The 27,551-nt window shown below is 41.6% G+C and overlaps 2 protein-coding genes across 4 annotated transcripts in view; one reads left to right on the forward strand and one right to left on the reverse strand.

Moving 5' to 3' along the window:
- Positions 1-3,985, reverse strand: part of WDR3 (WD repeat domain 3) — a 20,723-nt gene extending 16,738 nt beyond the window's left edge. The window contains exons 1-5 of the mRNA XM_021397052.1: positions 3,713-3,985; positions 2,652-2,861; positions 1,934-2,052; positions 840-918; positions 422-517 (exon numbers count right to left, since the gene is read on the reverse strand). Of these exons, the coding sequence (XP_021252727.1) occupies positions 422-517; positions 840-918; positions 1,934-2,052; positions 2,652-2,861; positions 3,713-3,883 (675 nt within the window). The 5' untranslated portion in view covers positions 3,884-3,985. The remainder of the gene's footprint in view (positions 1-421; positions 518-839; positions 919-1,933; positions 2,053-2,651; positions 2,862-3,712) is intronic.
- GDAP2 (ganglioside induced differentiation associated protein 2) lies at positions 3,965-27,280 on the forward strand. 3 transcript variants are annotated; one of them, XR_002438781.1, is made up of 14 exons: positions 3,965-4,080; positions 5,227-5,474; positions 6,980-7,119; positions 11,322-11,475; positions 12,937-13,025; positions 14,668-14,744; positions 15,691-15,850; positions 17,528-17,678; positions 18,581-18,657; positions 20,020-20,096; positions 20,936-21,075; positions 21,633-21,687; positions 24,497-24,603; positions 26,537-26,555. XR_002438781.1 is itself a non-coding variant. In XM_021397066.1 (14 exons), the coding sequence occupies exons 2-14, from the start codon at positions 5,299-5,301 to the stop codon at positions 26,582-26,584; spliced, it is 1,488 nt and encodes a 495-aa protein (XP_021252741.1). In that variant the 5' UTR covers positions 3,965-4,080; positions 5,227-5,298; the 3' UTR covers positions 26,585-27,280. The 3 variants fall into 3 exon arrangements, 2 of the variants coding, with proteins under 2 accessions (XP_021252741.1, XP_021252744.1); XM_021397066.1 differs by having other exon boundaries at positions 24,460-24,603; positions 26,537-27,280; XM_021397069.1 differs by having other exon boundaries at positions 3,966-4,053; positions 24,460-24,603; positions 26,537-27,280.

Consider the following 27,551-nt stretch of genomic DNA (forward strand, 5'->3'; position numbering starts at 1 on the left):
CAAGAGCTATGGTGTTTCAGCTCCTGTCTCTGAATTTATTCATGTTTTAACTCCCTGAAGGAACAAGTTGTTAGCATATAGGGCAACAACAGTGGCCTACAGTATGCGTGTAAGCACCCAATGCTTCATGTCCTCCCCTGCTTATCCCATGAAACTGTCTTCTTCAGCTGTAATCCAGATGGCTGAAAGATCACACTCTAGAAAGTTTGTTCCAGAAGTTCTTGCAGCACCACGTGCAAGCTTAAAATACAGAAGACATCAAAAGTCTAACTCAAGAGCAGCTTCTGGACTACTCAGACAAAGACACCACTTCAGCTCCATTTCCCAGAACAGCAACCAGATTTAACATGTTCAGACCCATCTTAGTCCAAAGATAGGCACCTGGGCAAGAGCACGAGTGGCTACAGAGAGAATGTCTTACCTCCTGGATGTAAGTGATATCCCAAACTCTCAGCTCACTGTCAGCAGTCCCAGTGATCAGACGTTTCTCTTCAGATATCAAAGCCATGCCCCAAACCTGTCCAAAGGCACAATGAGAAGAATTGGTTTATGGATCCTTTGACTATCGTAACAATACTAGAGCATCCTTTATTGATTTGTTTAAATGGGAACCAAGAGGAAACTGGATCTAACTGGGATCTCCTAAAGGGATACCTGTATTTGAACAGTCACCCCTGTAGGTTAATAACAGTTCTTAGACAGTCTGGAAGTCTCTCTTTTGTTCTTCCCTAAAGCTTAATAACAACCAAAAATAGATCAGAGTTTCAGTTCACAATCCCTGAGAGCAAAAAACACATAAGGTGAGCCACGACCTGCAATCCAAAGCCCATCCTCTTTACCTCAGACCGGTGTCCAACTAGAGTTTTGAAGCAGTGCTGGGTATCCAGGTCCCACCATTTCACCAATGTGTCTTTGCCACTGGAACAAAAACAAGAACCTCAAGATACAAGGAAAGACTGCTAGAGCACATCGTATTCCATCAGCTAAAAAAAGCTGAAGAAATACAAAAACCTAAAACATGTTGCAACATATCACAGACCAGCTGCCCAGGCTACGAACACCTTGAATTTCCTAATCTATGGCAGGACAAAATTATAGCAATACAAAGATGCTACAAAAGAGGTATCTAATAACTCAAAAAAAAAATACTTCCTTCTCCACATTCAGCTCCACATCTCAGCATCGCGCAACTCCCTTTCTAGCTTATTATGGTGACAAACAATCAAATTCTAATGCAGGTCAAATTCTAAAGGTGCGTCTAAAACCCCTTCCACACTCTCAACCTGTGTATTAACCAGATATAGCAATCAGGAGGATCAACACAATGGAAAAGGTGTTACAAAAGAGGTGGAAGGACTAGCACAATAGAAAGGTGCTATGAAGGAAGTAGATTGCTCACCTGTATCAGAAGATAAGTCTACTTAATTATTTGAGATAAGTAACAAAAATGGTGATATACAAAATAAACATATTATTACCATTCATTGTTATGATAATCCTAAGCTGCTAAATTTACCAGTAAGTTAAAGCCTTTTCCGAATGTTACTTTTTAGAACTATTTGTCTTCTGCTTAACATATCTGTAATTCAGGCATCAGATTTATAACCTGTGTGGACATGCTGGAAGGTCTGAGAACTCATTTCTTCCTCACAATATAATACAGGTCTCATATGGATGGGGCTTAAATCAACCTGAACTAGTACAAAGTGTTCCTGCCTATGGCAGGAGGTTGAACTAGACAGTCTTTTAAGGTCCCTTCCAACCCAAACCATTCTATGATGCAAAACAATGTCATCTCTTTTGAGCAGGTAAAGCACAGAGAAAGCTGCAATTATAGAAAAACATACAAATGGCTACAGCACCTAGAACATATAAATAGCAAGCAAGAGAGTGATTATTTTCTCAATTTACTGCTACACTCAGCCTGGCTTACCTGGTGACCAGCAGGTTCTTCTCCTTCAAGAAAAGGACTTGAGTGACAGCATCCTTGTGGCCTTTCAGCCGGTACAAACCGCTCTCGTTGATGACATCCCACACAATGACATCTGTATCCTGGAACAGAAAAAGTGTCTCCAGGGGACTGATATTTCACTCTACAAAATGTCTACATCTCCTATGAAACTGAAGAGACTAGTTGAAAGCAAGCTTTCCCACTCTGAATTTGAATGCTGAGGATGATTGATGCAAATAACAATCCCTCCCTTGATGAGCATTCAGATCAATAAATGCACCTCTGTCCCGGCTTGGGTCACTTTTGCTATTCCTGACCTCACAACCTTCTTCACCTTCAGCAGCTCTGCTAGTACCCCTCTTCTGTGCCCCAAACTCTCCCAGCCTTGAACTCCCTAACACCATTGTCATCTTGCAGCTCCAAATCCTCTCAATGCCATCACAGAATCACAGAATTATATAATGGCTTAAATTGTAAGGGACCCCAAGGATCATCAAGTTCCAACTCCCCTGCCACAGTCAGGGCCACCAACCTCCGGATGTGGTACTAGACCAGGCTGCCCAGGGCCATCCCCTGCTAGAGGCAGACGCCACATCACCCCCTTTAAAATACCAAACATTTGATTGCAGGTCAACATTCCCTACAGATCACCTCTTCTGCCCTTTGTGAAAGGCCTGTCCTCCAGATGTGCAGAGCTCACCTTTGAGCCAGACACCAGCCGGCCTCCCAGCTGGTCATACTGCAGGGCTGTGACCGCAGCCTTGTGTCCATTGAAAGCGATGCTCGCTTCTCCGCTCAGGAGGCTGAAGATACGGATTGAGCCATCTTCGTAGCCAACAGCCAAGTGCAGCCCATCAGGAGAGGGGCGAAGGCAACTGACCTCATGCTTGGAACCCTTAAGGATAAGGACCTGCGATTTTTAGGAGACAAAACATGCAAAACATCGGTAAATGATATGTCAGAGCAACACACACAGAACAAAGAACAGAATCATGGAATATCCCAAGTTGGAAGGGTCTGACAACAATCTGACACGGGAATTTGACTCCTGGCTCCACACAGGAGCATCACCCAAATTCCAAACCCTATGTATGAGAGTGGTGTCCAAACGCTCCTTGAACTCAAGCAACTTAGCGCCATGACCACTCTCCTGGGCAGCCTGTTCCAGGGCCTCATCTTTTCCTAATCCCCAGCTGCCCCCCCCCACAACACAGTTCCATGCCGTTCCCTCGGGCCCTGTCGCTGTCAGCTCAGCGCTGCCCCTCTGCTCCCTGTGAGGAGCTGCAGCCGCCATGAGGCCTCCCCTCAGCTCCTCTGCTCTGGGCTCAGCACACCACGAGACGAACAAACCAAAGGAATATATTCTGCTCTCCTACCGAACTCCCAAATCAAGCGCTTCCAGTACTTTGGAACTTTGTTTTTCAGCTTCCTGTGCTGCACACAGCATAATGAGCCCCATTACACAAGGAAGACAGCAGCTAGTAGTAATTTCTCACTGTCAAGCAGCAAAGTGGTACAGTACGAGGCCGAGAAACCAGAAGCCTGCAGCCCTTCCCCTGCATTTTCACAGAATCATGCAATCACAGAAGATCCCGAGTTGGAAGGGGCCCACAAGGACCACTGAGTCCAACTCCCGGCCCCACGCAGCACCATCCAAAATTCAGACCCTATGTCTGAGAGCGGCGTCCAAACGCTCCTTGCAGGCGGGCAGCGCAGGGCCGCACCCGCTGCCTCGCATAGCACGGTCCCTCCCCCCCTCACCTTCTCTCCTTTCCGCGCGTCCCACACGAAGACGTGCTCGCAGGCCGGCACGGCCACGCAGCGGCCCCGCTCGCCGCGCAGCGTCACGAAGGCGGCGTTGCCCCTGGCGCTGCCCACCAGTCCGAAGAGCGCGGCGGGCGCGTAGCGCAGGTACTGCCGGGTGAGCCCCATGGCGGCGCCGCCGCCGAAGGGATACTGCAGGCCGCACGTGCGCGCACCCCGCGGCCGGCACCGGAGGCGCGTCAGAGCGGGGCGGGGACGGCGGCGGAAGCGGAAGCGCGGAGCGGCCGCTCCGCTTTTCTGGGTGATGTCGGCGAAGCGGCGAGGGACCGCAGGCTCAGGTTGGGCGGGCGCGGTGCGGCCCGCGGGTGAGTTGGTAGTCGGTGGCCGCGGCCGCTGGGGTGCAGCTGAGGGGGCGGCGTGGTTGCTCTGCTTTTGTTACTTGCAGCCCGAGCTTGGGTAGGAGGTGGGGTCTGCTTCGAGGGGTTTTTTGTTTTTTTTTTTTTTTTTTTTTCCTCCCTCGTAGCGAAATGTATTTCCTCGTTCCCGTTTCGAAACTGCCATTTGTGGCTGCTGCTCAGCCAAAGCTGTTACGGCTGATGAACCGGGGGAAAATCCTGAATAAGCGGTGTCTGTGCGGCAGGCTGAAGTTATGCGGTGTGGCAGGTTTAATTGACTAGCGAGGTTTAGCGGAAGCACGGCAACCCGGCTGGTGTTACGTGCTGCTAGTTGGAATGCATGGCTGGGGGGAGCTCGGGTCTAGCAACCACAGTTATCGCTGACCTTCCAAAAAAAAAAAGAAAAAAAGGTCACATAGCGGAGTTCAGTCTGCTGCAGTATAGGAACTTCATCGGTCAACATTCAGATTTATATCTTTGCTCTTTTTTTCCTAAAATCTGTTCAGGTTTTCGTACCTAACTCTGTGGTAATAAGAACTAAGCGGTGCTTCAGAGCTCACTGAGCTTGCAGTACAATTGTACAGCTGGGTTGTACCGCCGGGATGGAGACCTTTCCTTCTGTAATTTTTTTTTTTTTAAGGGCATGGTGCTAGATTTATTTCTCCTTTTGCTTGTTAGAGGTGTTTGGGTTTTTTTTTCATGGTTGGAGGGAACAGACATTTGTTTTCTTCCGTGTTGTTTGTTTTTAAGCTTAACCAAGACATGTTCTGAAGGAACAGCCACGCACACCCTGCTGGAAATGTGCTGCTTCTTTATAGGAATAAATAGTCTTTTCTATGCTTGGAAATTTGCTTTCAGCATTTTTAAAATAAGAGATCACGAGTCAGTTGGACTGGGTTAATAATGAAGGTGTTTTTGTCATGCGTTACCGAGGAAAGTATTTGCCTTGTCCTTTGTCATATAGATGACAAAATTAGGAAGGAAGAGATGTTGAGCTGGAGATAATTCCGGATTTCTGTTAGCTGTAGTTGCGTTGCAGTCTTGTGAAAGGTCTGGCTCCACCGGAATTGCTTTTTGTAAACAGCTGGTGACCTGGTTTCATTTCCTTCCTTTAAGCACCTGGAAGACTCCATTGAGAATTGGAGTGTGACAAGTTCACGGGAGAAAAGAAGTTGTTCCTTCCGTTCCATGGATCCCTTGGGTGCTCCTTCCCAGTTTGTGGATATTGACAGTTTGCCAGGCTGGAGTAATGTCTGTCAGGCTACCCAGGTGGATTCTCACCAAAATCCTGTTGAAGAAGCTCAAGTCGATGTTAGGTCACCTTTCCCATACAGGAAAGACCTCAATGCAAAAATTGTCTTATGGTAAGTTCCGTATGGCTCTGGTGTCTCTGTCATCACTTCTCCATTCACTGCAGGATCAGACTGCTTCCTACGGCAACTACTGCTGTAGAAAAATACCTTCAAGTCCTCCTTTCTTGAATGAAGCATTACAGATCTGGGAAGAAAATATATATATTTTTTTTTTGTTCACTGGAAATCTGCAAATCTGATATTTGCTACGCTGTATGTTGTCACTTACATGTTCATAGGCTTTCCTTGATGCAGCAGACTAGAGCAGTACTTCTTGCTGCCATACTGTTTTGTTTAATAACAAAACCTAGTCAGGTGCTGATGCTTTTTTAATTTAAAAAAATATATACTTGTCTACTTGCTTTTCTCCTTCCTTTTCTGGCTTTATCAGTATTTCTTTTATGTGGTTCTTTTATGTGGCTTGCTTTGCTCTTTTTTTTTTTTCCCTTCCTTTCTCCATTCTCTATCTTCCTGTCTCCATGTTTTGAATCAAAATCTATTCACCTCAGTGTGTTGAGGTGAAATTACTCCATCGTTTTTTCCTTTCCTGCATCTCAGATACTCAGACCTACTCTCTTCATGAGTAACTGTTAATCAGTATGAAGAGAGGAGGATTTTTCAGGGTGCGGATTCAGGGATCAGCCTGAAACCTCTTTCTGGTTCGTGCATGCAGGAAATAAGGCTGTTTGTGGATTTCTTGAACCCGACCAAAGAAAGAAGAAAAATAAAAAGCTAACCCTGTCCTATGACTTGGATTTGTGTAAAATAAGCATGCGCAATTTGAACTGTCATCTGAATCTCTCCCTGTGTTTGGGAATTGTTATTTCCCTTCCTGTGCTCTTTGATTCCAAAATCTGTGATGACTTTCTGTGACAAAAAGCAGGTCAGAGTTCTACTGTTCCGTCTTGCATGGATCTCTGCATTGTTTATCTTCTGCTTGTCTGACTCTTGTTCAGCAGTGTGAACATGATCAAATCATGCGTTCACAATTTTGGAACAAAAGCAATGAAAACTTGACTAGCCACAGTGTTACTTGAGATCTTCAGTGGTCTGAGGAGGAGCAGCAGTGAGGTGCCCTGGATAATGTTCCTGCAGACCATCAAAAAATAGTGCATTGAAATATTAGTTGATATTTTGGAAATAATATACCATGCAGACTGTCATCTCTAAGATACGAGAGAATACATCCCGTTTTGGAATACGTTACATTCCATGCTGCTTTGTATGTTCTGCTAACTAAACCACCCTACACACAACTACAACACTGCGTTTTTTGCATATTATCCCTCAGTTACTGTTAAGGTGAAGAATTTTCAAGGAAACGAAGGGTCGTGAGCAATCAGTCTTTATCAGTGACAAAGGATGATTCTGCACAGTGAGCATGCCAGGGTACACTACGCTCTACAGGAGCTGAGATACTGCTAATGCATTAACGTAACACAGACAAGTAAGGAAATGCTCATTTGAGAATATGCTGCTTAATCTGACATTTAACCTGCAATAAACTGTTTCCTCAGGAAAGGAGACGTAGCGTTACTGAACTGCACAGCCATAGTGAATACCAGTAATGAGTCTCTCACTGATAAGAATCCAGTATCTGAAAGTATTTTCATGCATGCTGGGCCTGACCTGAAGGATGAACTTCAGAAGCTCAAGGGTAAGTAGCAGGAGATGGCTTTCCTTCTGAAATCTGCTGTCCTTGCATAGTTTGAAGTATCAGTATTTGGGCATGAACTCAAATCAAGATGCAGTTTTTTCTTTTTTTCCCTGATGTCTGTTCTTAAGGTGAAATAAAGAGAGGAAGATAGACTCGCATACACTTCCTCCACTTTTGTCATTCAGATTACAGATCACTGAAAACCTTTCACAGGTGTGCAAGTTGCTGAGCACGTACTTTGTTTGTGTTACAAGAATTCCTGTTGTTATTTGAAGCCACTTAGTATGGTTAGCTCATCTGAGCTTTTACTGTAGGGACCTGTCCTAAGTAGCTTCAGGTTTTGCTCTTACACTGCTCAATGTGTATCTGCTTGGTGAGTGGAAGAATGAAATTCAAGTTTGCCATTGCAGGAGTTAAGTGGGTTCCAATACAGACAGTGTATCCTTTCTCAGCCTGTCTTTCAGGAAGTAATTTATTCTCAATGCCTATTAGATGAAAATGAGTATTTCAGTTTTGGTTTTGTTTTGTATGAGGAATTAAGAGGTTATAGTTATCCAAGGTCATACCAGAGTCTGATACAGCTTGCAGTTAAAATTAAGGTTACTTTTAACTATGGTACTGAGCTGAATTTTGAGACCAGACTGATTCCTGAGTAGTACTGGTTACTCTCTTGGATAGCATGTAGTAACAAAATAGATAGAAGGAGCATACTATTTCTAATACAAGCTCTCAGTAGTTTAAATTGCAATAGAATAGACATCCTATTCTGCTTATTGAGCTTGTTCAGCTGTTAAAGGACAGCAGATGTTAGTTAGGATCCTGCTACATATGTTCACTCTTCTAAAATAAACTTGGGCTTCTTTCAGTTCATTGTGAGGTGGGATGGGGAGGGGCAAGGTTTCAAAGAGTCCTTAAAATCCGAGGTCTTTCAGCTCTGTGGAAAGTTCTCTCTAAAAATTGGGCTTAGTTCCTTAAATTCCTTTTGCCATCCTGAACTATATGCAGTTTAGATCCTCCACTCCTGTGGTGACAGTGTCTTCTCTCTTTAATGCGTTCTACAGATGTATGTCTCTATTTGTGATAGTTTTCCTTCAGTCTTGGGATGGGATCCTTTCAGAAATTGGTTCTTTTCTGACAGTATCCTGGCATGTTGTGTGGGGGAAGAAAGAGAAGCTGGGTTACAGCTTTGACTTTTATGGACTCATTAATATGAGTTTAACAGTAGCAGAAACAGAAGGGACCTTAGATAAGAAACCAGTTAATCATTCATCAACTCAACTTCCTTTTTGTGCTCCTTTCCCTGTTTTTTCTTTTCTTTTTTTTTTTTTTTTTTGCATAGGAGATTGTTCTTGGTGAAAAGTGAAAATGTATGGGTATTAGTCTAAAGCTATAGAATGAATGTAGTGATGATTTTCAGCTCAGTTTTTCCTAATGCTCTATATACATCTCTATATTTCATATAGTCCAAGGAAAATAATGATTTTTAAAGCATGTGACATGCTGACTTCTGAAGAATTGTGCTTCTTTAAGGCTCAGCTAATTTCTGTGTTCCTGGGAACAGTGCGGTTTCAATTAACAAAGAAATACTGTAGCCAAGGGCTCAGGCTCACGTATGAACTGCTATTGATATACGCTTGCCTATCAACACATACTTGTTGCAGTTTAATAATGACCTTCTGTAATAGCAAATCCTAGTAATCTTCCAAATCCAGTGAGGCTTTTTCTCCACTGCATGCTTTATATGGAGGACTCCAACATTCCGAAGTACAAGAGGCTGCTGTAATGTTTAAAATATCAGCCAGTAAACAATAAGATTTCAACTTGGTTCCCAGTTTTGCCACAAACCTTGACCTTGTGAAGGTCACTCTACTGGCTTACCTCACCCCATATCTTTAAACAGGAATAATACTCGCTGTTTAATTAAGTTTTAGAAATTGTGTAGAGCTCTCTACATAGAAAGCATTGGGAAGCACTAAGTGTGACGTAAGTATAGTTAGAAATTACTGATTCTGCATCTAGTTGTCTGAATGTATTAGTTTCCCTACTGAGTTCAGAGCTATGCCTCAAACTTGCTTCATTTTTTTTCTAAAAGAGAAAATACTTAAAACGATTTTTATTGCAGGTCTTGGGTTGCTCCTTTGAGTTTGTGTGACTTGAATGGACCAAAAAGAAGGAATAGAATCACAAAATATTTTGAGCTGGAAGGGACCTTAAAGATGAACTGATTCTATCCTCCTCCCGTGAGCAGGGACATCTCCCAGTAGACCAGGCCACCCAAAGACCCATCTGGTCTTGAACACCTCCAGGGCTGGCTTCTCTAGGCAGCCTGTTCCAGTGCCTCATCACCCTCATAGTGAAGAATTTTATCATAACAACTAACCACAATCTTCCCTTTCTTAGTTTAAAGTGAATTAACCCTTTGTCCGGTCACTATACTCCTTGATAGAATCTCTCTCCAGCTTTCTAATAGGCCTCTTTAGGTACTGAAATGCTCCTGTAAGGTTTCCCTGGAACTTTCTTTTCTCCAGGATGAACAATTACTCCCTCAACTTGTCTTCACAGGAGAAAATAGCTTGATATCTGATACATTTCATGTTTTGGTTTTATCTACGGATTTTCCCACCTTGAATGTATGTAATTGCACTCCTGAGTTGAAGCATTTCAGAGGATGTGCAGCAGTTCATAGTATTTGCTTAGTATGCCATTATATTCTTCCTTCTTAATCCAGAAGAAACAAAGTGGACTTCTATAGAAATAATGACATGATTTATAAGATCAAAAAGTTTACAAGGTGTTGGCTTAAAGGAAATGTGTCGTTGCCATTATGAAGGCATGCTTTAAGTCTTGAGTAAGATTCTCAGTCTGAAACGTATCTTGCCATAAAATATGCTTTTATATATGCTGTGAAACAGCCTGAGCACCATAACAAATACAGTGGAGTGGGAAAAAAAGTAAGATTTCTGTTCGGCATGAAGCTTCATAATTAACTTGAGCCAAGCTACAGCAGTTCCCCTACAAGAAGGGTTGTCCTAGCCACTTGTTCATATTTCATTCCTTTTCATGGGCAATAGCAATCTATAAGATCAGGTTAAAAGCTAGTTCAGTGAAAAGATTCTTTTTCAGCTGGATCTGAAAGTAAGTGTCTCAGTGCAGCTGTACAAGCAAAAGAAAGAAGGTGGGAAATGCTCCTCCTTGAGGGCTGGGAAAGAGGACTGGAAGTACTACTTCATCTGTTCACGACTGCCGTAGACTTGATTTCATGTGAAGCGACTTAGATGAAGAAGGGGGGAGAGTTAGCAGACTGTTCTTCCAGGTGCCTTTCGTAAAGGAAAAACAGGCTTCAAACACCATAGCTGTTCCTGGATTTCTTTTTTTGGATCCAAAATGTCTTGACGTAGTGAATAAAGAAGAAGGGCCTGTGGATGTCATTGAGGATTCTGACAAACTGACCTCCTGATGGAAAAACTGCAGGAATTAAATACGAGTAACTTAAAAAGACTAGCCAAAGAGCAATGTGAACCAAAGTGAGGTAAAGGTGTATGCAGCATGCAGTAAATGGTCCTAGAATATGTAACTGGAGGGTGCTGGAAATGGAGCAATTAAATGTGTTGTTTGAGTTTGGTTGCCTTTGGGCTATACTTCTGGTCTGTCAGGAAAGGTGTGATCACCTTGAGAATCATACTTTTGCCTTGTGGACACTAAGCAATTTGCAAAACAATGAATGTAACCTTGTTCTGGGAGTGCAGGTGAAATGTGTGCTCAGTCTCTTTCTGTTTTCAGGTAGGTTTGACAGCAGCTACTGAGTTTTATTTTGGATGAAGAGACTGCAAAACTCCTTAAAGCAGTCTCCGAAATCCAAATAGTTAAATTCAGAAGGATGTTTGTGTATCAGTGTTCTGTATGTAGCACAGTAAGCACTCAAGACAGCACTTCAAGCAATTCATAGTTTGTCTTTATATGTGTATTTTTGAAAATCAGGAAGAATTAGCACAGCTCTTACATATTCACCATGACTAGGTAGTTTTAAGCAGTTGCTTTGAGAGAGAGAGTGCTATCCTTAGTATTTGATAGCCAAAATACAGATTTTTACGTATGAAGGTAAAACTTGTCTGATTGTGGAGGAAGTCAAGAGCTTGAATGCTTTTGACCTTATTTTCGTGACATTGGTGCAAATGCTTGTTTGTTATTTTTTCTTTTCCCAGGATGCAGGACAGGAGAGGCTAAACTCACCAAAGGATTTAATTTGGCTGCACGCTTCATCATTCACACAGTTGGACCCAAATACAAGAGTCGTTACCGTACAGCAGCCGAGAGTTCTCTGTACAGCTGTTACCGGAATGTCCTGCAACTTGCAAAGTAAGCATACAGCAACAGCCACCCGTGGCGCATCTTCTTCCCCTTGATGCTATGGTCTGCATGGAGATCTGAAGTGGTTCAAGTCTTGAAACACTGTAGTTAGAGCTGTGCAGTGTTCCTCCATTCTGAGGAGAAGGAGCATAAATAACTGTGCTGGGCTCCATGCTGCAAAAAAAGCTTTAAAAGAGTTTGGTCAGGCAGCAGCTTCTTGTGTCTTTGTGTAGCCACATGAACATACCCACAGGCAGACCTGACTGCTGCAACAATTTGTGTATTTGGCCTCTCTGCCTTCATACTGTAAATGCAATTCTGTGTCAGGTGCAAGGTTATTTCTAAATCAATATTTGCTGCAGGTGAGTTTGCAGTTCTTCCTCTCTTTCATCTCTGGTGTTTTCTGCTTCCTCTTAGCTAACAGTTTTTTTCACCTTTATGGTTTCTACTTTCCTGTGTTCTTTTCTGTGTTCTGTTCTTCTCCAATGTAAGCCATCATTATTACAAATAGATAAATCTTGAACAAGAGCAGTGTCAGAAAATATACTTCATGTTTCTGTAGGGTTGGGAAGATCAGTTCTTCCAAGACAGCTGTGTTTTACAGTGCAGTAGTAACTGTTTTGTAATTCAGATTACAGCTAAGGTTTCTAGTATGTATCAGTTACTGGGGTTTTGTTTGCTTGTTTTTGCCTTAGAATTGATGAGCAAAGTCAGATCTGGATTGGAACATCTTATAAAGAGTGAAGAAATGTTGATAATTCTGCTTACTGATTTCTGAGTGCCTTTTAGTCCTCCTATTCTCTGGAGTAACTTTTTCCATTCATGGAATTACTGTCTACCAACTCTGAGCTAGTTCAAATTCTTCTGACTGTTAGCAACACCTTTGCTTTCCTTTTCTAATAATGTGGCACTTTCCTGTTCTTGCTTTTCTTAATGTATATGTCACTCCATGCCAATGATTGTCTAATCATAGCTACAACCAAGTAAGTCATTTCAGTCAGAGACTGGACCACTGACAAAAAAAAAAAAAAGGTAGGTCAGACTAGGGAATAGAGTATTTGCAGTAAAGAGCACTGATTATGTTGTCTCTTTTTTCCCCTTCCTTTCCCTCACTGTCAATCTATGCAGGAAGGAAAGTATTTTGGAAAAGATTACAGGGAGGCTGAGGGAAAAACTTCATTCAGGATGTGAGAAAATGCAGAAACAGTGTAGCTGAGGTAAAAGGAGAAATTCTGAGGACAAACAGAAGGGAAAATGGTGTGGAATCATTAATGGTTCTCTGTTTCTGCTTAATGATGGTAGGTATGCATCTTCCCAGGAAAAAATCCTTCTGAGCAAACCTAAAGGAGTGTTGCTACTACACAGAGGCAGGAGATAAATACCGGTGTTATCTACTAGACTGGTAAAACTTTGGTCTCATCTGACCTCAGATGATGCTTCTGTTCATTTATTTCTCTTTCTGGATTTCAGGGAACAGGCAATGTGCTCCGTAGGATTTTGTGTCATTAACTCTTTGAAAAGATGCTACCCCTTGGAAGATGCAACCCACATAGCGCTGCGTAAGTCTGTCGGAAAGTGACATAAACTCAGTGGTAGTATTCACAGATTGCTCATCTCTGTAGACTGACATTGCTACAAGGAAACTTCTTTTTTAGGGGACTGTGATGTGTTAGAGGAGGATATAAAGAGGCAAGCTTTGCATGGGTGAATAGAAATGGAGGATAAAAACAAATGATCTTTCTCTCTAAGCATCTGTGGGAATTCTAGTTGGAACTTTCACTGTTCAATATATTTACTAGCAAGCTGGAAAAGATGCTGCAGAGTGAGATGAGAGAGCTTGCTGGTAATAAGAAATTGCTCAGGACAGAAAAGGTGAGACCTTGACTGTAATAACTATATATGGGCCTCAAGCAACAGATTGAATTCAAACTGCTGTTTTGGTATTGTCAGCATATTCAGATGTGAAGTGATATTTTTACCCCACTGTCTCATCTGTATGGTTCTGCCTCACACAATGGGCTAGTGCTAGAGAGCAAAATCTTGAGATTGTAGTGGTTTCCTGAAGTCATCAGCTTAATGGAGTTCAAAGGAACAAGCTAAGCAAGACAGAATAAAACAAAGAATGTTATGCACACAAAGAAATGTGTGGTTTATCCACCTCTAAAGCTGCATGTTCAAGAAAATCTAGAAGTTCAAAGAAGGTCAACAAGGATAGGCAAAGGCAAGGAACAGCTGAGTAGGGTCGTCGTCAGTCTGCAATACACTGAAATTGAAGGGTGTATGATGGTTTTCTATAAGCTCACAAGTGGAATGAAAATAATGAATGGGAATCAGTGTTTGCTGTCTCTCAAACTGAGAACTAGGAACTATAAAATAATGCTAGTATGAACCAGGTTGAGAAAAAAACAAGAAGTAATGGTTTGTTTATTTTATAATTACATCATTTGTTGTATGGAACTTACTACAAAAAAGCATTGTAGATAAAAAAAAATTCAAGTTTGGGTTCAAGAATATCAATATCAAATTAGAAAATGAAGGTTACTAGACACAAATGGAAAAAAAAAAATCCTAGGCTGAAATTACTTTATGCATTTTCCATTCTTTGAGAAGAATATTGTGCATTTGCTTAGTTCTTACTTCTGACTTCTTGATTTCTGTTGGCCTGCTCCTTCTCTCTGCATTCCACTTATAACTTTTGTATGCTGCTTTAGCATAGCTGACCCTTGAGTTTTTGTGTGTTTTTTTCTCTGCTTTATACCAACTTCTATATGGCTTGCTATCAAGCTGTTTCATTTATAACTGAGGGGACCGTAACTTGTTCTAGGAATGTCTGGTTTTGGCAACTTGCATAGGACTCAGTAAAGGAAGGATTTGGCTTGGTTTTTGCAGGGTGCTAAGTTCCTGTTCAACAGATTGAGGTGCACCTAGTAAGGTGTGCCAAAATCACAGAGAGACTCTTTAATTTTCTTATCCATTTCTAGAGTGAGAAGCAGGAGAGAATGAAGGTGGAACTTGCAGTATGCCCAACAACCCATTTCTTGTTAAACCACCACTTACTCCATGCTTGTGAGCTACCCATGGAGCTACTTTGTATAATAGGAAAGATGTCTCTCTCTGTTCTGCACTCCACTGATTCCCTTGCTTGTGGTCATGTGTGTAAATTTCTCATGTTCTTCTAACTACATTTGTTCTTCCTTGCAGGCACAGTTAGAAGGTTCCTGGAGATTCATGGGGAGACTCTAGAGAAGGTTGTGTTTGCAGTCTCTGAGCTTGAAGAGGTATTGTCTTGATGTTCATTCCATCAAAATTCATAGCCATATTGATCTTCTCTGCAGCAGTATCAACTCCCACACTGTAAAGTTGGATTTGGACTCCCCCTACAAATCATCTTGTCTCACTTAGACTTTTGGTTGCATAGCATCCTTCTGTCTCCTACCAGCATAGCATCTTTTCCAGTACTGCTTATATTTCTAGAAGTAACCATGTTCAGTCTTTCTATTCTTGGCTTGCCTGTTCCTGAGCTGTGAACAGGAGTCAGTATTAGAGTTTATAGTATACACTTGTGCTGATGTTTTCCACCAGCTAGAACACAGATTTCTCGTGCAAGGCTTGCTCCTTATACAGTGTTTTTGTCTTGTGCTTTTAGAAGATAGCCCTGATTTCCAGTATAACACACCCACAAATCACATAGAAACACCTTAAATGTTGCTTGCTGGCTTGTTGAAATAACAGGCTTGATATTTAATAGCTTGTTTTCAGACAGGTGCTAATAGTTTGAATATTGATTTCTCGATATATATCAGATTTGCTAATGGTTGTTCCTGTGGAGAATACCAACACTGTTCATATTATGTTTCCTCTGGATAAGGAGAATAAATAACTTAATAAAGAGGGTGTAGCGATGTATTTAAACTATGTATCCTTTGCTTAAGTCTGTCAACCATGTAAATCATTACAAAACTGAATTATCTACTTTCTACCTGAGTTCATGACTTTAAAGCAGGATCTTCTCAGAGTCACTTCCCAGCGTGGCAAAAAAAAAAAAAATTAACCTTGATAAAGGCTATCTGCTTCTGTTGCCAAGTAGCAGCCCAAAGGAAGCCATCCAGGGAAGCAGTGCTTTGCCTTCAGACCTCAGAGAAGATCCCTGCTACAAGGGCAGGTGTTAAATATCTGAAGAGCAAGGATGCATGGTGAACCTTCATGCGTTTTTCTTATTTGTAGGCCACCTACCAGAAGTTGATGCCTCTGTATTTTCCAAGATCTCTGGAAGAAGAGATTCAATCCTTGCCTTACCTCCCTGCAGATATTGGTAATGCAGAAGGGGAGCCTGTAGTACCAGAGCGGCAGATCAGGATTACTGAAAAGCCGGGCATTCCAGATGGTGAGCTTTTAACTGAACTTTGGAATAAGGATCTCTATGTGAAAGTCAGGAAAAATAGGAAAAGTGCATACATAGCAAATAAATGTCTTGGGTGAGGTGGTGTGGGAAGAAATTCTATGATGAAGAGAATTGTCAAGCTGCCTTGTAAGCTCTGCATGTTCCACAGCAGCAACTTCTGCTTTCTGCCTCGCTGTAGAGAGTGGCTGGAGGATGTGGTAAAGCTGTTGTTTTGTCTTATTTTTTTTGGAGGGAGAGATAGGGTGTTCATTCCTTCTGCAGATTTTCTTCTGAGTTGGTTAGGACTTTGTTTTTCCCCTTCAGAATTGTACCAGTCCTTGACTGAAATAATGGACTATTGCACACTACATATTGAAACACTGTCTGCAGCTTGATCTGATTTTGTTGACACTGCACGTGCATCAAACTAGAAGGTGCTTAATTTTTAGCAGAAACTTGCTAAAAGGTAGAGGAACTAAATAAATCCAGATATCGTTGTTTGAGAAATGGTTGTCAAAAGCTTAGTGAAATAAGTAAGTTGTAAGGAGGTTGCCTAAGTTTCAAGACTGAGATGTTGAGAGATGGATGTCAAAACAATGTGAACGGGCATGGCTATATGTTCTGCCTTCCCCATTAAGTAGTCCTGTGAAAGGTTTGCACTTCAAGCGAGGCCTTAAGCCATGAAAAGCAGAGAATTTGGAGTGAGTTTCGAAGGTTTTCTGGTTTTGCGTGGCTGGTAGCAATAAGGCTGAGTATGCAACAAGAATACTAGTTAATTTAGATTTCCTGTTCATGGTATGATATGTGATGTAGCAACTCCTGCTGTTCAGATTACAGTTTCTTGGGTTTTTTTTGTGGTTTTTTTTTTTGTTGTTTTTTGGTTTTTTTCCTCTTCCCCCCTCTGCCTAAACCTCTGGCTAGTGATGTTTGCTCCTTTGGCTGATAGCTGTGAGACATTCAACCACTGGCTAACAACTTATGAAATGTTTGGTTTTGCATATATGGGGGCAAATACACGTAGTGGAATCTTGTGCACTTTTCCCATTGTTAGTATAGCATGTCACACTAGAGCTATGAAACTCAGTTCTTATCCAGATTGCCCAGAGAGGCAGTACCAAAAGCCTCAACAGTTTTCCTTGATGATGTCAAGTTCAGTGGAGCATTCTCTTACTGTTAGCAGCAAGTGAGCCTGTGCTGTTGTACTTCATCTCACAGCCGGGTAGTAGGTAACGAAACGCAGGTTATCAACTCGTCTACAGCCTCTGTTATAGCAGTATCAATATGAAAGGAAGAAGTGAGCCTTTTCTGCAGTACAGCTTCTCAACAGAATAAAACTGCAGCACATGTCCCTCTGCATGCTTCCTTTTCCTTTTTTTGTAAATTGCAATTGTAAACTCCAAATCACTCTCTCCAGACCTTATTTTGGAGTCCTCCTGAGAGAGTTAACTGTCATCCCTTTGTTACAAGGGGATAACTAGGACCTGCAAAGTTATTTTACAGACAAACCAACATCTTAACCTTAAGTCTGTAGTTCTCAAGTATGTGGTATAATCATGGTACATTGTGTTATTTGTGTATCATGATGAATGGGTTGGCCCACTGAAATACAGCAATTCAGCAGCAGCACTGCTGTTTTGTACGCAGCTTGAACATTTTATGCTACCTTTGTTTCTACTGCAGATGCTTCAGATGAAGAGGGGCTGGAGGCAGATTTGTCTTTCATTGGTTCCCATGCTTTTGCCCGCATGGAGGGAGATGTTGATAAACAGAGACGCCTCATCCTTCAGGGACAGCTGTCAGAGGCAGCACTGCAAAAACAGCACCAGAGGAAGTGAGAATTCCCTTGTCTGCATGAATGTTTTGGGTTAGCTAGTTTTTCAGAGGACCAACCTCTGTGTTGATTTCATTACCTGTTAAGTCTGGTTTCACCCTCCGTCTCAATAGCAGCTTCTTTGTCCTGAAGGGAATGGGTAGCAAAAGGAAAAGGAAAGCCATTGAATCCACTGGCATGCCCAGTGCATTGGAACAACTGGCTTGTCCTTTTGCCACATGATGTCACTGGTTTTTTTCACCACTCTGTGTGGTGAGGTAACTGGCTTTAGTATCGCCTGCTTGCTTCTGAGGCTCTGGACAGCTAACAGTAATTTACCTCTTTGTCTGAAAGTAGAAAGATACGTAAATGGATACTGCAGCTTTTTCCTCTTCTTGTTTTTTTTATTTTCTTTCTCTTCTGCCATTAACCTTAGCTTACTTGACCATTTTCCAAGGAGTCAATCCAATACTAGAGACTCTTGAAGAATGATGTTTGCCATGCCTAGTCAAATCGTTCACCATTCAAAAACTGAAGTAATACCCACATATGACTCTGGTTGCTGGATACTTAAGAAGTCTAGAAGTTGAGCTTAAGAATATTTCTGATTGCAAAATGCTGGCACTGAGGTGTTTCAGTGGAAAATTTTGAAATGTTTTCAGCCCACATGCAAAGTCACCAGTAGCTACTAGATGTTGCATATTCAGTGCCCCAGTAAAACTCATTAGATGAGTCAGTGAGCGCTTTTTTTTTTTTCCCTCCCCAACACTTCTTTAGCAATTTGAAAGGAGCTCTGTTGTTCAGAGATCCACGTTAGAGAGAGATCACTCACTGAGTTTGTTTTACCCTTCCCTCTGTATACTGCTTCAGGCTTTTAATGCCGAAGGGGGACTAGATCTGACCAGATGTCTTTATCTTTCTAGTTACAATCGCTGGCTGTGTCAAGCAAGAGCTGAAGACCTCTCTGATATTGCTTCCCTTAAAGCCTTGTACCAGACAGGTAAGTTCAGGGTACTGATGACTGATGTATATTGCCTTAGAATAAAAATAGAAAACATTACATTTTTATTTTGTGTTTGAGTACAACATATCATATCATCAAGCTAGGCCAGCACCTCTGTAGTAAAGCAGGTGGTCTCTCTTGATTGACTTTAGAAGACTGTGTGGTAAACTCCCAAAAAGCTTCTCTTTAACAGGCTGAAGGTAAATTCAGAACGTGCAAGTATATGGAGAGTGTAACCAGTAATATTCTGAAAGGAAGAATGAACTCAGTGGGAATGGGAATTAGAACAAAAAAAAAAGTAATATTCTGTGGCTAGTTTAGCAACAATTATAGAGAGTTCCAGTTATGCTTTCTGATGCCCAAGAGCTTTCTTGCTAGCAGTTTTTGATGTAATTAGTACCATTAGATAAAGTACTGTTAGATTAAGCCAATGTATAAGGTGCTCTGTGTGAGGTAATTCATTGTTTGGTCTGAACAACCTCCACTCTTTGTTGCAGAGAAATGAAAGTTGCATTCAAGTGACTAGTGCAGAGAATAAGCAGGAACCGAAGCACCTTTTGATGCAGTTTTCTTGAAGAAAGTGTCTTGTTCCTTTTCCCGCAGTTTGGATTTGAGTTGCTCTTCCCTGTATCTTCCTTATAGCACTAGTGGCGTAGTAACCTGAGAAGTACATCTCACAACCTTGAGCTTGGTAGATAGGGAAGTTAGGGAGAGAATCAACATCCTGACGGGTTTAGTGGAAGGTATTAGCTGCTAGATCCTTGCAGTAAGGGAAGCAGAAGTCCCTTTTCATTCCTTTTCTTCTTTAGGTAGTGTTGCGTTCGAAGGTAAAACTTGCTGGTACCAGTGGCTTATTACTGCTTTGCATTGTGACAGAAAGAAGCAAGTAGTCAAGCTTTTAAAATCATAGCTGTGACTACGTAGCCAGTGACTCTGCAGAGAAAGTCTACTCAGCACTTTGGCCTCTTGAAACTCCAGATGTTTACCATCATCTTTGTACAAATACCAAGGCTGTGTGATAGCTTCTGCTTTGTTGTTGTAATTTTTAATTATTTTGGCTTAGACAAGGCATGTTGTGGACTGTCATTTCTTGATTTAGGTAAACGTGGTGTGCACAACTGATGTAAAATTATATTCTTTGATACTTAAGTTTCTAGAATATGATGCAACTGCCTTTTCTGGACCAGAATAGCTACTGGCATTGTGAGGAGTAACTCTAGTGTACTTTCTCTGATTTCTGAGATAGAAACCAGATGCACTGCAAAAATTCTGAGTTGTGTTTTCCTGGTTTAAAAAAGGACCAACTCAGGAACCTGACATGACTGGGAGATGTTTCATCGTGTTATTTTTTTCTTCTAGGTGTGGATAACTGCGGTCGCACAGTGATGGTAGTTGTTGGAAGAAATATCCCCGTAACATTGATAGACATGGAAAAAGTAAGACTTTGTAAAACTAGAGTTGTGCAGGTTGAATGTGAATGTTCAGGATCTGAGAGTCAGATTCTAAGAGTATCTTGGAGTTAGTACTAGAAGTGTTACGTGTAGACAGCTTAAAAGAATCATAGAATGTTCCAAGTTGGAAGGGACCCAGAAGGATCATCAAGTCCAACTCCTGGCTCCACACAGGACTACCCAAAAATCAGACATTATGTCTGAGAGCATCATCCAGAGGCTTCTTGAACTCTGGCAAGCTCACTGCCATGACCACTTACTTCCCTGGAGAGCCTATTCCTGTGATTGACCACTCTCTCAGTAAAGAACCTTTTCCTGATATCCAGCTTGAACCTCCCCTGTTGCAGCTTCATGTCATTCTCTAGGGTTCTATGGCTGGTTGCCAGACAGAGTATAGATCAGTGCTTGCCCCTAAAAAGAAAGCAACTTCTTCCCCTATATAATTTTGTATATTTTGGGATGGCTTTTCTAGAGGAGGAACTGGACTGTGTTCAGAGAAACATGCCTTACATGGTCTCAATTTTCTTCTCAAAGAGACTCGTCCTGCTTCTGTAACTGGAAAACACAGAAAGTTTAATGTAACAAGTCAAAATAGTTTTTCATGAAAACAGCAAGAATTTATCTCCGTCTGTGAAGTCATCCAAATGACTGTAGTCAAGTTAAAGACTTGGAATATCCACCTTGCTTTTGTAACTCACACAGAATGCCACCCAGTTTCGTAATTCCTGATCTGTGAATGAATTCAAAGAAGCATATCAAAATATAATGCAACTGTGAAAGAATTATTTGCAACATAATAAGTTCCATCTTTTTTTCCATCTCAGGCTCTTCTGTATTTCATCCACGTCATGGATCATATTGCAGTTAAGGAATATGTCCTAGTGTATTTCCATACGCTAACAAATGATTACAATCAACTAGATTCTAATTTCTTGAAGAAACTCTATGATGTTGTTGATGCCAAGTGAGTGTCAATAAGAGAATAACCCTTCTGTGCTGTGCAAATGTTTGTCATTCCTTTTATCTATTTTCCCGTTCAGTTGTTGTGCTGGGGAAAAGACCTAAGCAACAAAGGCAAGAAGAGGGATATTTAATCTTTTCAGCTCAGAACTATATTTGAAATCAGGAAGTGCTGTCCTCTGCCATCTCTTATTTGTAGCTGTTACAGAAATGAATGTGTGGGGTTTATTGTCTCTCCAGAAGTGGAGCTTCTGGAGCCTGACATTGTTAGAAGTATTTTCCAGTTGCGAGGGAAGAGGCTTGGGTAACACTGGCAGTCATAAGTTGTCCATAACTTTCACTGTCCACGTAAAATATGACAGGCTATGATAATGAAAAATAATAATTCTGTTTTTTCTCTTTACATTTACTCCTGGTATGTGCCCTTGCTTATACAAGATAGAGCTTCTTAAAATTACACCACAGGCACTTAAGCAAAATGATCTATGTTTTGACAGTTGTTGTCTCGGTGAATATAATTAGAAGTCACTTTTAAAGAGCTTCTTTCTTTCTTTAAACCAGGTACAAGAGGAATTTGAAGGCGTTATATTTTGTCCACCCAACATTTCGTTCAAAGGTGAGGTATATAGTAGAAAAGAAAAAAAAAAAAAAACCATTTTGGATATTGGCATGTTACATGTTGCATGTAAGACTGTAGCGTAAGGAACACAAAATTGTATAGAGGCTTTCAAAATTGGACAATATCTTCTGGCTTCACGACCAGAATTTGAAATTCATCTCTACCTTTGATCTAGCTGTAGTCTTCCAGCCTCCAATGCAATGCAGTTGTCTTTGTCCTGTTTTGCTGTGTATATTCTTAACAGAGAAATGTGTTGAGCAGCAATGATATTAGTCAGGATTACATAGTGTAGAGTAGCAAAGGAAGGTGGGAATAATGCTTTTGTCATATGGAGTACTGAAAAATTTTGTCAGTCCTTTAGGAGATGAAAAACTGAACTGGTCAAACTTAAGATACTATCCTTTGCTATGACCTGCGTGGGGCAACAGAAGATGGCGCTCTCTTTCTTCTGTACTTTGCATCAGTATGACTACTTCCCATTAACTGTCAGGCAGCAGCCCTTCCTAAACTTTTTGTCCTATTAAAAGGTTAGAAATATGATCCCCCACGTTCACATCAGATGTATTTGTTCTACTTTTTTGCTGACACTGATAAAATTTGATAAAACTATATGCCTTGAAAAAATGTGTTTCCACATGTTCAGCAGGAATTTCCTTAACTGCTGAATTTCTGAAGATTCCATTCTTTCTTTGCATGTACAGCTGGGACACTAAGTCTTGGAGCTTCGTGTTTTTATGTAGATGAAACTGCAGCCTCCCAACAGTGTATTTTCCATTTTCTGTCAGGATTAATATTTTGTTCCCCCCTGTGCATATCTGAGGTGTGAGTGATAGAATTAGAGCTTCTAGCTCTGATGCTTCTGAAAATGAAGGAGCAGACAAACCGCATTACTTAGGTCACAAATCTGAGTGGAAACACTGAAGCTAGGAAGTACTAGTGTTCCAGGTTCTGAGCAGTACTTTATCCCCTTCCTCTCTTCCTATGCAACTCTATTTGATTGGAAAATGTTTTGTGTTGGAGGATGGGAAGTTGTGTTCACCAGTCCATTGGCCATTTTCTTTGTCCCTTTGAGACCAGCAATGGAACTTGGCAGATCTACAGGACAAGCAGATAGCTGGCAGAAAGCAGGGAGGATGAGAGAGACGGAGCTCTCTAATTTGCTGAAAATTTAATTGGTTTGTACCCAGTTCTAGCAGCACAGCTGGAGATAAAAGAGGATGTGTCAGTGTCATCCTGCCAAGCCTTTTCTTTAAGTGAAAGGCAAGAAGGATTGCTGTTGGCTGTTGCAGAGACAGCCAGCATATGAAATATGATGTAGGATATGCAGCAGAAAGTCCTGGTGGAGATGGTGGGTGCTAAAAAGCTGTATTGAATCTTGGCACAATGAGTGGCTGCTGTCTTTTACAGTTGTGTTGTTTATTTCTGTGCTAAAAGAGATAAGAGACTCTTGGAAATGCACACTCCTGTTTTGTTTTTTTTTTTAAAAAAAAAAGCATTGTTCTGAATGTACATCATGGTGCCAAGTAAAATTGTTTGGTTTCTAGATATGAAACTGTCTTAAATTATGTATATTCCAAGGCTGACTGCCTATCTAGAACACACAGTTTTCAGTGTGCAGGGTTTAGCAGTTTCTCAAAAACACGAGAAAGTAGAAGCAGGATACATCCCTACACAATCAGTTTTTGTAGGTTAATTCTGCCTTTCGCTTATGCTATGATGTGAGCATTTTTTTGATCTGTGAGGAACTTGATTCTATTGTAGTGGTTTTGGAAAGTAACAGTTTTTACTATGAAATCACACAATTGGCAGCAGTAACATATGTCTCTTCATCTAACTAGAAGTGTTCCTAACTTCTGGAATGGGAAGTCTACCTTCATGAATGAGGGAAAATGGATTGGATGCATTTCCAGTTGTTTTTTTGGGGGGGTGTTTTGTATGTTTGGTTTTTAGGCTATCACAGTTGTTGCTGAGTGACAACTTACATTAAGATACCCTTAAAATACTTTACACTGTACTCTTGTATGTAAACGTACTTCTGCTTGTTATTGCTCTAGCTGTCTACATGCAAATAAAGGGCTCTTTGGGGCATTTTTTGTGAATTCTCTCACCTCCCCATTTGTCCAAATAAAGCTTTTTAGAGTTTGGTGTGTTATGAGCGAAGCATTAGTAGGTAGATATTGAACAACCTCACCCAGAGAAATTGTTTACGTAAATTTAGTAACTGGCTGTGAATTTAGAATGTTTTAAAATTGAAACACATAAATTAATATTCATAATCCTCATCTTCATTTTCATTATGAGCAATTTTGTTTTTCTGTAATGGTCATAAAAGCCATTTCTGGAGATCAGAAACTTTTATAGAAGTTCTTGCAGACTACTTGCAGCTTTTCCACACGAGACTTCCTCTTGTAATAAAAATTCCCTATTGTAATAAGTTTCTCTTTAGAGTATGACCCAACTAAGAGACAGCGCATTTTATCTGTGTTATGCTGTTTTCTGGAAGAAAAGAGTTGATACTTTAACCCTGTGGTTTTCTACAATAGGAAATAGGAGACTTAAATTGGAGCTAGCATGGAGTTGGACAGCACTAGCTTTAAAGCTCTAAAGCTCGTTAGCAGACAGTAGTGTGTACTGTCTGACCTTGTTGTGTTATTACAATTATATCAGTGCCTCAAGTTGAACTCAAGCCTGTTTTTGAATATTATGTTGAATGGTAAGGTTTCGAAACAGCACCATCTTAATTAGTTTTTGTTTGGGGTTTATCTTCAGGTCTCAACATGGTTTTTCACTACCTTTACTGTCTCAGGGCTAAAGGACAAGATCCACTATGTGGAAAGTCTTCAGCAGTTATTCACAGCCATACCTCCAGAACAGATTGATCTCCCTCCTTTTGTTCTTGAGTATGATGCCAGGGTAAGTGATTTCATATGGCAAGTATCTGTCTGTGCTCCCAAGTGTACTTATTGCATATCTCTCATTCTGCTCAGTAAGAGCTTTATAGGGCTTGATTTCCACATCTTAAGAATGAGGAAAGGAAAGAGAGTCTGGTTGTTCTGTATTTTGTACATAACCCAAGGAGTGGGCTTGACCAAGAAGCAGACTTGATTCCCAGTAGTTACAGCCTTCTGCGTGCGTAAGACAGACTACATTTCTTCAGTGAAGAACTGTAGCTTGACATTCTAAAAGCCTGTCTACAAGATACATGTATGACAATGTACTATATATTTTACACCTACTGTGTTTAAAAAAAATAATAATAATAATAAGTCTTTGATTCTTTCATAGAATCATAGAATGGTTGGGTTGAAAAGGACCTCAAAGATCTAGTTTCAACCCCCCTGCTCAGTGCAGGGTCGCCAACCACTAGACCAGGCTGCCCAGAGCCACATCCAGCCTGGCCTTGAATGCCTCCAGGGACGGGGGATCCACAACCTCCTTGGGCAACCTTTACCAGGGCATCACCACCCTCTGTGTGAAAAACTTCCTCCTAATATCTAACCTCAGTCTCCCCTGTCTTAGTTTAAAACCATTCCCCCTTGTCCTACCACCATCAACCCATGTAAACAGTTGTACCCCCTCCTGTTTATATGCTTCCTTCAAGTACTGGAAGGCTACAGTGAGGCAGCCCCAGAGCCTTCTCTTCTCCAAGCTAAACAAGCCTAGTTCCCTCAACATTTCTTCATAGGAGAGGTGCTCCAGCCCTCTGATCATCTTGGTGGCCCTCCTCTGGACCCATTCCGAGAGCTTTGTGTCTTTCTTGTGCTGGGGGCCCCAGGCCTGGATGCAGTACTCCAGATGGGGCCTCGCAAGAGCTGAGTAGAGGGGGACAATCACCTCCCTCTCCCTGCTGGCCACCCCTTTTTTAATGCAACCTAGGATACAGTTGGCCTTCCGGGCTGCCAGCGCACACTGCTGGCTCATGTCCAGCTTCTTGTCCACCAGGACCCCCAAGTCCTTCTCCACAGGGCTGCTCTCAAGGAGTTCTTCCCCCCGTTTGTATAAATACCTAGGATTGCCCCAGCCCAAGTGCAGCACCTTGCATTTGGCCTTGTTGAACCTCATTAGGTTCGTGTGGGCCCACTTGTCCAGCCTGTCCAGGTCCCTCTGGATGGCTTCCCTTCCTTCCAATGTATCGACTGCACCGCTCAGCTTGGTGTCATCTGCGAACTTGCTGAGGGTGCACTCGATGCCATCGCCTATGTCATTGATAAAGATGTTGAAGAGCACTGGTCCCAAGACTGAGCCTTGGGGGACACCACTTGTGACCAGCCTCCACCCAGACACGGAACTGTTGATCACAACCCTTTGGCTGTGACCAGCCAACCAGTTTTTAATCCATTGAAATCTATGCCATGTATCAAGTACATGGCAGGGGTGAGTGGGGAAGCAGCAAGGAAAAATGGAAATCTAGTAGGGAGACTTGCCAGTGCATTGGTTCTTCCTCTTTCCTTCCCCATTCCAGGTCTCTACCCAAATGGTGGAATGAATATGGCTTGCACTGCCCAAATCAATCCCAAGATGTGCTCTAACTATAAGGCAACAGCCACAGCTGCATAGGCAACTTTGTCTTGAACTGAATGACTGGCTCTCCTAGCGTTTGTGGTTTCCTTGCATCATAGTTGTGGCTGAATTTTAACCTGTTGTTTTTTTGTTTGTTTAAAACAAAGGCAAAACCAATGCCTGTTTTTGCCTGATCACCAACACAGTTCTGTCCTCGGTGAATTGCGGTCACTGTGCTCATGGAAGAAGCAGTCAGGAGTACCTGTTTATTTCTCTCTCTGTATTAGCATCCATAGGTCTGTTGGAGAAGATTTTTGTTCAACTATTCATTCTATTCTCATTTCAGGAAAATGGGCCTTACTATTCCTCCTATCCTCCATCCCCTGACTTGTGATCTGCAGTCCTGCAATGCTGTTGGTTTCCCATGGATCCAATGACCTGATGTCTGCCAAAACCTGTGCATTTGCCCACAGAATTCAGAGAGAGGGTTTTCCTCCCCCAGCTCTGGTATTTTTTTACTGATGAGATATTTTCAAGCACTCAAGCAATCAGAACACTTTATGCCACTGTGAACTGTACAACTATTTCAAATATATTTATCCAATGGAAAAGTTGATTTTTTGGGATCAGTATTTTATTTTCTTCTTTTTTGGAGCCATTGCATTTATTCCTGAACAGACTTTCTCTTTTCAGGGAGATCCATCAAAAGCATTTGATTGTGTTTGTAACTATTATTATTTTCCACATCCATTTGTAATATCTGTTTTTGACTGGTTTGTACAAATACTGTGCAGTACCAGCCTGACATGTTGCTCGTGTCTGTGATTCACATCCGGTTACTTTCCCTTTTGGTTAGTGCTGGTTACTTTGGTTTTGATGCAGCAAAGTACCTGAAATTGGGAATACCGTGTTTGCAGGCTGAACAGAACACTACAGCCAAGCAAAGATTACTGTAACACTTAGCTCAGACAGCATTTATGGTATTAGGAGCCTGATACAGTCCCAGTCTGTCTTCAGTGAATGATGTGACGTGTCAGGATGCCACCACCCTCCCAGCAAGAATAAAGTTGAAAAGCATTTACACTTCCTTTATACTCTTCTAGAGTTCTTCATGTCTGCTTTGAAATGCTAGATGTGTTTCTATGATAAATGAATGCCATCTTTCTGAAGGGGTGGAGAGGGGAAATGATAACTCCAACTCTAGCCCAAGTTGTTTCTTAGAGAGATCAGTTTTACTTTTACTTCTTGATATGCTGTTTGACACATACTGTGTGACATCTGCTGATTTTGACAGGCACAGCATACAAGAGTGCTGCAGTGGTATTTGTGGAATTGGAGCTTACAAGTCTTTCAGCTGCTAA

This window comes from Numida meleagris, chromosome 1, assembly GCF_002078875.1.
Source record: "Numida meleagris isolate 19003 breed g44 Domestic line chromosome 1, NumMel1.0, whole genome shotgun sequence".
Classification (NCBI taxonomy): Eukaryota; Metazoa; Chordata; class Aves; order Galliformes; family Numididae; genus Numida; species Numida meleagris.